Here is an 11,787-nt window from a genome sequence, read left to right as displayed (position 1 = left end):
AAGATGAGTTAAATCAATCATTACTTGAAGCAAATACAAACCTTCAATAAAAGTGGAAACAAACGAGACAGATCTCTCTCTTTACTGACTTATAAGAGCCAGCACATCTCAAGATAAGAAGAGAAGCAACGTGTCCAGATTCAAAGCTACATGAAAGTATATCTTGCATTTGCATGGAAGAGCAGAAGTGGAAGAGAAACAAAAAGCAATGAAGAACAAATTAAATAAATATCAGATTCATGTCTCTCTTAAAAGTGTTATGGCCTCTTCTTCTGCTCCCTGAGCTATGCCTTAAAGGGAGGGTCAGTCTGTCAGTGCTCAGACCATACGCCGCACACTGCATCAAATTGGTCTGCATGGCTGTCGTCCCAGAAGGAAGCCTCTTCTAAAGATGATGCACAAGAAAGCCTGCAAACAGTTTGCTGAAGACAAGCAGACTAAGGACATGGATTACTGGAACCATGTCCTGTGGTCTGATGAGACAGAGATAAACTTATTTGGTTCAGATGGTGTCAAGCGTGTGTGGCGGCAAACAGGTGAGGAGTACAAAGATAAGTGTGTCCTGCCTACAGTCTGTACAGTAGGTAAGTCATTCCAGTTTTTTCTTTGTGTGGCTGCTTTCTTTGTGGTGTGTAAATGAGTAGTAAACATTATGGTTATTATGGATTTTGATTTGATCGCCTTTACACTCGCTTCGAGCTTGGAACAGTTTAATTGCTGTCGTAAGGACATTCTGTTCAAAATTGCAGAATTTTTTTTTAATTGTGGTGCCGCATAATGCTTCTATGAAGGAAGTAAAAAAATTATTGCACCAAGAATTGGTTATGCAGCGGATATTGCCTCAAGAGTCAGGAATGCAGATGCAAGAGCTTCTAAGCCGGCGGAGGTCGACGAGAAGCCTCCATCTGTGCTGCTCTCGCCTTCGCCTTCCAGGTTTCCAATAGCTGCGCAACCCAGTAGTACTTTGTTACTACCCCATTCGGACCGACTGTTAAAGGGTTAGTTCACCCAAAAATGAAAATTCTGTCATTAATTGCTCACCCTCGTGTTGTTCCAAACCCGTAAGACCATCGTTCATCTTTGGAACACAATTTAAGATATTTTTGATGAAATCTGAGGGCTCTCTGACCCTCCCATAAACAGCAAGGTAACTACCACGTTCAAGGTCCAGAAAATTACCAAGATGATCGACAAAGTAGTCCGTGTGACATCAGTGGTTCAACTTTAAAGTTACAAAGCTATAATAATACTTTTTTGCGCAAAGAAAACAAAAATAACGACTTTACACATTTTCGTCTCTACTGCATCACTTGTGGACACGCGTTCAGCGTGTGGCGGTGCTGACCCAGATCCGGCATGATGACGTCATTACGCCGGATCTGTATCAGCGTCGCCACAGGCTCGTGTCATGGTACTGTCGTGAATGCGCCTGTCCACAAGTGACGCAGTAGAGATGAAAATGTGAAATAAAGTCGTTATTTTTGTTTCCTTTGTGCAAAAAAAGTATTCTCGTAGCTTCACAACTTTACAGTTGAACCACTGATCTCACACAGAATACTTTGTCAATCATCATGGTACTTTTCTGGACCTTGAACGTGGTCGTTACCTTGCTGTTTATGGGAGGGTCAGAGAGCCCTCAGATTTCATCAAAAATATCTTGAATTGTGTTCCGAAGATGAACGATGGTCTTACGGGTTTCGAACAACACAAGGTTGAGTAATCAATGACATAATTTTCGTTTTTGGGTGAACTAACCCTTTAATGTTAAGAACAAAATAAATAGAATTGGAAATTAAATGGGAGGAGAGTGAGGCAAAGAGTCTTAGGTTAAGGCAACTAGAGCTTGAGATGGAAAAGGAGCGATTTCGGCAGGATCGCGGCCGGTTCCAGTGCCCCTGCTTCGCCCTCATTTGCTCAGTTACATACAGGTCCTATGCCAGTCTCTTCCAGTCCCATTCCACCTCCAGCGGCGATTACTTCGCATGACTTTGATGTGAGCAAACACATTAATTTAGTGCCACCTTTTCGGGAAGCTGAAGTTGACAGCTATTTTACTGCTTTTGAGCACGTTGCAGCTACATTGCAGTGGCCGAGAGCGATGTGGGCTCTTCTACTGCAATGTAAGCTAGTTGGCAAGGCACAAGAGGTTTGCTCTGCACTGCCGATAGAACAGAGCCTTGATTATGACGTGGTGAAGCAGACTGTTCTTCGTGCTTATGAGTTGGTGCCAGAGGCGTATAGCCCAAAATTTAGAGCCCATAAGAAAGCAGACAGACAAACTTTTGTAGAATTCACCAGAGAAAAGCAAGCTCTTTTTGACAAGTGGTGTGCTGCATGTAAAACTACTAATTTTGAAGCTTTAAAGGAGTTAGTTTTATTAGAAGATTTTTAAGAGCAGTGTGTCTGAAAATTTAGTTGTGCATTTAAATTAACAGAAAGTCACAACCCTCTCAGCGACTGCTGTGCTGGCTGACAAATTTGTTTCCACACACCGAACAATTTTTCTCCTGTAGTGAGATATGATAAGTTTGCTGTCCATGGTGCTGAAGGACAGGTGAAGGGGTCAGCGTGTGCTATAAAGCCTGGGAGGGGAGGAGCTTTTGAAGCTCATAGAGGTGCTCAGTATCGCACGGGGGGTGGCATGGCCTGTTTTTATTGCCTTGATGCTGGTCATCTTATTGCAGATTGCAAGGCCTGGAAGAAAAATAATGCAATCAGCTAAGCCTAAAAGTGTGGGTTTTGTACAAACCTTGGCAAAATGTATTTCATCTGATCAAAATGCTGCAGGATATGAACCATTTATGTTGCAGGGGTGGATAGCACACAGCGCTGATGGCATTCCCAAGTCAGTGTCTGTGTTACGAGATACAGGGGCGGCCCAGAATCTTATGCTAGCTGGTACTCTCCCTTTGTCGCATGAAACCTATACGAGTGCTGATGTAATTTTGCGGGACATAGGAGCAGATTGTGTAAAAGTTCCCCTCCATAACGTCTACATTCAAATGGATATAGTTATGGGTAAAGTGTGTGTTGGCATCTGCCCTGAACTCCCTAAGGTGTGGATATTATTTTGGGAAACGACATAGCGGTTGGTACAGTTTTCCCTCCCCCAATTATTGTTAACTATCCCATAACAGATGAGAAAAATTACTTGACTTCTCAGTTTCCAGCAGTGTTCTCTTCCTGTGTGGTTACACGGGCCCAGGCACGGAAATTTAAAGAAGATGTGATTCACATGTCTGATTCTTTTCTGCAGTCTATGGGTATGTCAGGGAAGTTGTATGTAGAACCAGCCTCTTCTACCTGTGATATTGCCTCCTTACAGTTGGGTCATTCACAATTGGCGGCGGCGTAAAAGGCTGACCCATTGTTAGCATCATGTTTTGCGGCTGTAGCTGACAGAACGAAAGTTCCTAGTGAAAAGGTAACTTATTTTGTTGACGATGAGCTTTTAATGCGACAGTGGAAAAACGGCGATAGTGTTCATCAAGTTGTTGTTCCCATGGGTTATCGTTCCCAAATATTAAATCTTGCTCATGACCATGTCCTTTTTGGCCAATTGGGAATTCGGAAAACCTATGATACTGTGCTGCGTTATTTTTTTGGCCTGGTCTAAAGTCTGATGTTCTTACTCACTGCCATGTCATGTTTGTCAGTTGGCTGGTAAGCCAAATCAAAACATTCCTCCCGCTCTTCTACACCCGATCCCCATAATAGGTGAGCCTTTTGAGCGCATCATCATTGATTGTGTAGGACCATTGCCAAAATCTAAATTGGGTTATCAATACAGACTCACTTTGATGTGTGCCGCCACGCGTTTCCCAGAGGCCATTCCAATGCATAGTATAAAGGCTAAAGCGGTGGTAAAAGAGATAATTAAATTCTGCTCTACATTTGGTCTACCAAAAATTATTCAAACCGACCAAGGTTTTAATTTTACCTCCACACTGTTCTCCCAGGTTCTCAGCGAACTGGCTGTTAAGCATCAACTTTTGACCACCTATCATCCCGAGTCTCAGGGCGCGCTCGAACGTTTCCACCAGACTCTCAAGTCCATGCTGCGCACGTTCTGCATGCAAACAGGGAAGGACTGGGATGAAGGTTTGCCGATGTTGATGTTTGCTGTCCGTGAGACAGTGCAAGAACCTTTGGCATTCAGTCCAGCCAAATTAGTTTTCGGGCATACCGTGCGTGGGCCTCTGAAACTGTTAAGAGAACAGTTTTTACTGGAAACATAGTCGCTTGTGACAGTGTGTGATTATGTGACTCAAATGCGTGAGTGCTTACATCACGTGTGGGTAATTGCTAAATCAAATTTGGCTTCAAAACAAGTTGACATGAAAGAACGTTTTGACAAGAACTGTGTAGCACGAAGTTTTCAGCCAGGAGATTTGGTGCTAATTCTTCTTCCACTTCCAGGTTCTGCACTGCAGGCTAAGTTTTCAGGGCCCTATGTGGTGGAAGAGAAATTAAGTGAGGTAAATTATCTGATTCGTACCCCTGAGCATAGAAAAAAAAGTTGTGTTTGTCATGTTAACAGGCTCAAATCTTACGTGAGTAGTACAACATCTGTTAAACCCTCTGTGAATGTGGCACCTGTAGTGACAGTTACTCCTCTGCCCTCTGTTGTCGTGTCTGAGGATGATGGACTGGTGGCCACTGAAATTATGTCCAACAGTAAACTGTTCAATTCTGAAATATTGCAAAATATAGAAGAACATTTGTCTTATCTTCCACAATCTCAATGCAGAGATGTTGTTTCTCTTATTCAGAAATGATCTTCTCTCTTTTCAGACAGCCCCAGTCAGACCCACGTTCTGTTTCATGATATCGAAATCACCAATTAAACAGCATCCTTATCGTGTTAATCCTTGAAAGAGAGAGGAGATGAGGAAGGAGGTAGATTGCTAGCAGTTCCCGGTTCGAGTCCGTGGAGCTCGCATGCCTGCTAGTGCCGAAGCCGGACGGTTTGTTTAGATTTTGTACAGATTACAGAAAGGTGAATAGTGTCACAAAGCCAGACTCTTTCCCATTGCCTATGATGGAGGACTGTGTTGATCATGTTGGTTGCTCATCCTTTGTAACCAAGTTAGATCTATTAAAGGGTTACTGACAGGTGCCACTTACGCAGCGTGCCTCAGATGTCTCCGCATTTGTAACACCAGATAACTTACTTCAATACACCGTGATGGCTTTTGGGATGCGAAATGCTCCCGCAACGTTTCAGTGGTTGATGCGGAAAGTATTATCTGGTGTGGCAAACTGCAAAGCATATCTTGACGATGTGGTAATTTACTCTAGCTCATGGAGGGACCTCAGGAACTCTCTGCATGAAGTGTTTGCGCGGTTGGCCAAAGCATCTTTAACAATGAATCTAAAAAAATGTGAAATCGGGAAAGCTGTGGTCACTTATCTGGGTAAGCAGGTTGGGCAAGGACAGGTGCGGGATGCCAAAGTTGAGGCAATTGTGAATTTTCCCATCCCTAAGTCTAAAAGAGAACTGCACCGTTTTCTTGGTATGGTTGGATATTACCGTGGGTTCTGCAAAAATTTCTCCTCTTGTCGTGTCCCCTTTGACAGATTTGTTGAGCAAATCCAAAGCTTTCACTTGGAGTCATTAATGCAATAACGCCTCCAATGCTGCCAAAGACCGCATGTGTAGTGCCCCTAACTTTTCAAGACCCTTCAAACTTGAGGTGGATGCCAGTGTGTTAGGGGCATGTGCGGTCTTGTTGCAAGAAAGTGAAGCCGGAATTGACCATCCTGTGGGTTACTTAAAAAAAAAACAGTTACAGCACCATTGAAAAAGAGGCCTTAGCATTACTCCTTGCCCTTCAGCAATTTGAGGTTTATGTCGGTGGTAGTCCCCTACCTATAACGGTTTACACTGACCACAATCCCTTAGTCTTCCTCCTACGCATGGCCAACTCGAATCAAAGGCTAATGCGATGGTCTTTAGTGGTTCAGGGTTTTAACATTGACATACGCCACAAGAATGGTACCGAAAATGTTATAGCTGATGCTCTTGATAGAACGTGAAGAAACAATAAAATGTTGTTGATTGTTTTTGTCAAAATGGGATTTTGACTTTTACGGGTGGGGGTGTTACGTTGAGATGTATGTGGTGTCTATGCATCTCTCTTTCTTGCTCTCTCTCTCTCTCTGTCGTTCTCACAGATGGACCCGCCCTAATTTAACATGCTGGTACGTGCCCCGTGGTTGGTCGAGGCTGGAACTGGGCATCTTTCAAAAACGCAGCGAGGCTGATCTGGGTGTGGGATGTTGTTGCTGGCTGAAATTCTGATTGTTGTTAAGAAAAGAAAGATAAACTCTGTATAGCGACTTTTTGTGTAAATATTGTGAACTCGGTTTGATCTTTTTCTTTTCTGTTCAATTTACCCACAAAGTGTTTCGTTGTTTTGGGGTTTTTTTGTAAAGTTTTCAACAGATTGCTTTTTTCTTTCTTTTTTAACGTGATTGATTGTTTTCGCTTGCTGTTGTAAATATTGTACATATCACTTCATTTCAGCATGTAAGCTGTAGGGGTTGGGTGTAATTTCTTTCTGTAACCTATTCGTTTTCTCCTGTTTTTTGGTTAGTCAGGGAATTAGTTCAGACCCTGTATTTTTGTTTAAACTTTTTTTCTTTCTGGGGTATTAAGATTATTTGGGGAAAAGGTAATTTTAATTTTTTGTTTATTATCTTATCATTATCACGTGTTTTCATTTATCTTAATTTCCATATTTACATGCTGCAATGTTGTGTGATTTTCAGTGAAATATGTCACTAATAATTCACTCTTTTTTCTCTTCTAATCCTCACGAAAACTGTTGATGCTGATCAAATACCATGCGAGTTTATCATTTTAAGTTATTTTCATTTATTTGTGCAGATCGGCTTTTTTTAAGGGAACACACAGCGCACCTTGTACACACACTAAGTAATTTTGCCCATATTATTTTCTATATTATTTTCTTGATGCTTTACACTCCAGTCCAGCGGGTGGCGCTAAAACACAAACGTTTGTTCACCAAACACCATTAAACCTCAGAGGAAGAAGATTCGTTTCTCCATGAGCTCTGTTGTTTTGTCTTCATGCTGGTGTAATACAAACTGTTAGAAATGCACCTTCTGTAAATAGAAAAATACAGTTTTTGAATCAGGTCAGTAAATACCTGTAATATTCTCATCCTCACAGTCGTGACTAAGTTTTCTAGTAAGCAGGAATATCTGGAGGAGTATCATCTGAACTGAGATCTGCTGCTGTGAAGATGGTGTTTGTTAAAGAGGAGAGTGAAGAGGACATGAGTGAACCAGAACCCTGCAGAATAAAACACGAGGAAACAGAACCCTGCAGAATAAAACACGAGGATCCAAAACCCTGGAGAATAAAACACGAGGAACCAGAACCCTGGAGAATAAAACACGAGGAATCAGAACCCTGGAGAATAAAACAGGAGGAACCAGAACCCTGCAGAATAAAACACGAGGAACCAGAACCCTGCAGAATAAAACACGAGGAACCAGAACCCTGCAGAACAAAACAAGAGGACCCAGAACACTGGAGAATAAAACACGAGGACCCAGAACCCTGCAGAATAAAACACAAGGAACCAATACCCTGGAGAATAAAACACAAGGAAACAGAACCCTGCAGAATAAAACAAGAGGACCCAGAACACTGGAGAATAAAACAGGAGGAACCAGAACCCTGCAGAATAAAACAGGAGGAACCAGAACCCTGCAGAATAAAACGAGAGGAACCAGAACCCTGCAGAATAAAACACGAGGAACAAGGAGGTTGGTGTTTATTCTTCATTCATCTTTAATGACTCTTTGTGGTGCATTATGCTTACAAAGCTTTAATAATACTGACAGTTACAAAGTTTCGGGCAGTTTTAGATTTAGTTTGTTGTAATAGAAACAATCTTTAGAGCTGTTGAATAATCATATAGATGGAGCAGCAAACAATAAATGTATGTTAGATGATTGTGTGGTTGATCAAACATTTAATAGTTCTCTCTATAAACATGGTATTTGTGTCTATAATGTCTTAAAAATTATATTTTGAAGATTAATGTACCTCATCCATGGAAAGTTTCAGGGATGTATAATTGATCAAATTGCATCAAAAAGAACAAAATTTTGTACAGAAATTGCCTTTACACTGTTACACAAGGGTTCACTTTTATGTCCTTTCACATTTCTGTTTTTGTTTTCCCATGTTACTGACAAATTAACTGATTTTGTTTTAATTTTAGAAGGAAATGAGGAGAATGAAGAATTGAGTGACGTTGAGGAGAAAAATCATGTCAAAACCAGAGAAAACCCTTGGCGTTGCTCTCAAACCAAACAGAAAGATTTAAAGAAAAGAAGAGCCAAGAAATCTTTCACATGCACTCAGTGTGGAAAGAGTTTGACAAGCAAACGTAGTCTTAATGTTCACATGAGAGTTCACACTGGAGAGAAACTGTTGAAGTGTTCACACTGTGACAAGAGATTCAATCATTCAGGAATCCTGAAAAGACATGAGAGGATCCACTCTGGAGAGAAACCGCACACGTGTGATCAGTGCGGGAAGAGATTCACACAAAAAGGACACCTTATGAGGCACATGAACGTTCATACTGGAGAAAAGCCATTCTCTTGTGATCAATGCGGGAAGAGTTTCACACAATCAGCACATCTTAAATATCACATGACCATCCACACTGGAGAGAAGCTGTACACATGTGATCAATGCGGCAAATCATTTTTGAGGGCATCATACCTGAAGAAACACATGAGAGTTCATACAAAGCAGAGGCTGCATTTATGTTATTTGTGTGGAAAGAGTTTTTCACGTCTACAAATTTTGAAAGAACATCAGAAAACACACACTGGTGTGAGAGACTACATGTGCTTTGAGTGTGAAAAGACTTTTACTTCAGTGAACAATTTGAAGCAGCATGAGAGGATCCACACTGGAGAGAAACCTTATTTGTGTTCACACTGTGACAAGGGATTCAGTCAGGCAGCACATCTGAAAAGGCATAAGAGGATTCACACTGGAGAAAAACCTTATGAGTGTTCACACTGTGAAAAGGGATTCAGTCAGGCAGCATATCTGAAAACACACGAGAGGATTCACACTGGAGAAAAACCGTATCACTGCACTGTATGTGGGAAGTGTTTCAATAATTCATCTGCTCTACACAGACATACAAAAAACATTCACAGTAAGTAGATCAGCACTTTCAGGTCTGATGCTGCGTCCTCACCAAATGAGACACAATAATGCATTAAACAATAAAATATCATCTGGATAAATCTGTCCTAACCAGACATTACAAGTGACATGACAAAGAAACATTATCTAAAGTTTCACAGTGAATGAAGTTCATCTTCAAAACCAGCAGATTCTACTGTGAGATTCAGATCAACTCAAAGATGGAGTTCCTCCCCAAAGAACAATGTCAGAAAGGTGTATTCTTGTGTATCATTGCTTTCTTATAAGTTTCATATTATGTTCAATTGGCTTATAATGCATATGCATCACCTGTAGTTTGCTTACTCTTTCATGAAGGAAAGTAGACGCTTTTTACAAACTGTTCTTGTTCAGGAAGCTGAAGAAGAGGCTGTAACACTTTTACGAAAGACAGATTTCATTTTAATATGTTCTTCATTGTTGTTTTTAAAATGACTGAGTTATTCTTCCACTTAAGATGTATTTAGAAAACGCAGATGCAAGAAATACTGCCATGTAGCTCTGTGACTGATCTTTCTTTGCTTCTCTTGTATTAAATAAAAAATAAGTATCATATTCATTACAGTAGCAAACATAATATGAACATGATGAACATCAGATGGACGAGATCCACAACAAATGTATTACAAATTACAAAGTGCTTATTCTGAAATCTGAATAAAATTGTGTGCATATACCTTAATTCATCTTGTACAATTATTCACCGTTTATGTAATTATGTTGTTATATTGTTTTTATTTGTAACTGCAAATGTTTCAAAAATGATTTTATTAACATAATGGATTTGGAAGAAGTTAATGATTTAAATGTTGGTTAAATTAATAATGAATATATACATAACATTTCACTCCTATGGAAACATGCGTCTGAAATAGATGTAGCTCAATCAGAACATACAGAAAAAATAAACACATCGTAACATCATTGAAAGAAGTAACGCTGACAATATACGGTACAGACTTAAAAGGATAGTTCACCCAAAAAAAGAGAGTTCTCCCATTAATTGATCACCCTCATGTCGTACCAAGACCTTCGTTAATCATTGGAACACAAATTAAGATATTTTTGATGAAATCCGAGAGCTTTCTGACCCTTCATAGACAACAAGGGTCCTACCGATTTCAAGGCTTTCATCGTTAAAGTCCATGTGACATCAGTGGTTCAACTGTAATGTCATGAAGCTAAGAGAATACTTTTTGTGCCTGAAGAGAACAAAAATAGAGACTTTATTTCTAGCAATTTCTTCTCTCCCGGTGTTACGGTTAACTGGTGACTGTGTTATCAGGTGACCTTCTTCCGGTTTCAGGTCCTCCGCTGCAAGGCAAGTTTACACACAATGGTAATTCAAAGTGCTTTACATAAAAGAATAATATATATATATATATATATATATATATATATTCACAACAATAAAAGAAGGAATTTACAAACTTTGAAAATGATTAAAAAATTAAATTTAAAACGGTTGAGAATAGAAAATGATTATACATAGTGCAATCAGTTCGGACGTCAATAATGCAAAGTGACAATAGTAAACACTAATTTTTCAGTTAAAGGTAGTTCATCATTGAATTCAGTGATGTCCTCATTCAGCTCAGTTCAGTTTAAATAGTATCTGTGCAATCAAGTTGACGATATCGCTGGAAGTGAAGTGTCCCCAACTAAGCAAGCCAGAGGCGACAGCGGCAAGGAACCAAAACTCCATCGGTGACAGAATGGAGAAAAAACCTTGGGAGAAACCAGGCTCAGTCGGGGGGCCAGTTCTCCTCTGGCCAGACGAAACCAACAGTTCAATTCCAGGCTGCAGCAAAGTCACATTGTGCAGAAGACTCAACTGGTTCCCTGTGGTCTTGTCCCGGTGGCCGTCTGAGACAAGGTCTTTACTGGGATCTGTATCTGGGGCTCATCGGTCTCCGCTGACTTCCATGGCTGTCAAGGTCATCTCTAGGTGCTGATCCACAATCTGGGTTGGATACGTACTGGATCCGGGTGACTGCAGTGACCATCTGATTTGGATACAGACTGGATCTGGTGGCTATGGTGACATAGGAATAAGAATGAAAGAGACTAATATTAGCATAGATGCCATTCTTCTAACAATGTAGCGAGTACAGCGGGTGTTATGGGAAGTGTTTGCGGTTCCGGTTGACCTAATTAATGCAGCCTAAAAATCCTTTAACGGATTTGAATATTAGAAATGTGATAGTGTGTTATGTGTAAACAAGGTTAAAGAGATGTTTTTTTAATCTAGACTTAAACTGACGCAGTGTCTCTAGCTGCTGCATTTTGGACCAGCTGGAGTTTGCGCGCAGAGCAATCACCCAATAAGGCATTACAATAATCTAACCTTGAGGTCATGAACTCATGAATTAACGTTTCTGCATTTGACTTTGAGAGTGTAACCCAGGTTACTAATGGGTAGTAGCAGAGACAGAATAATAGAGCAAATAATAACATCAAAAGGATGAAAAGTGCTGCCAGAAAAAAATATATATACCTGTGATTAATAAATTATTTAGGAGCATAAATGTATATAAATG

General features: G+C 40.4%; 1 protein-coding gene across 1 annotated transcript; it reads left to right on the top strand.

The window, feature by feature from the left end:
• Positions 1–7,066: 7,066 nt before the first annotated feature.
• LOC107561217 (zinc finger protein 239-like) lies at positions 7,067–9,334 on the top strand. Its single transcript, XM_016245605.1, has 3 exons — positions 7,067–7,351; positions 8,248–8,676; positions 8,845–9,334. The coding sequence occupies exons 1-3, from the start codon at positions 7,272–7,274 to the stop codon at positions 9,224–9,226; spliced, it is 891 nt and encodes a 296-aa protein (XP_016101091.1). The 5' UTR covers positions 7,067–7,271; the 3' UTR covers positions 9,227–9,334.
• The last annotated feature ends 2,453 nt before the right edge of the window (positions 9,335–11,787 follow it).

The sequence above is a fragment of the Sinocyclocheilus grahami genome, unplaced genomic scaffold, assembly GCF_001515645.1.
Source record: "Sinocyclocheilus grahami isolate Dianchi unplaced genomic scaffold, SAMN03320097.WGS_v1.1 scaffold760.1, whole genome shotgun sequence".
Taxonomy (NCBI): Eukaryota; Metazoa; Chordata; class Actinopteri; order Cypriniformes; family Cyprinidae; genus Sinocyclocheilus; species Sinocyclocheilus grahami.
The sequence above is the reverse complement of the archived record's forward strand: the minus strand, read 5'-3'. Positions and strand labels throughout refer to the sequence as shown.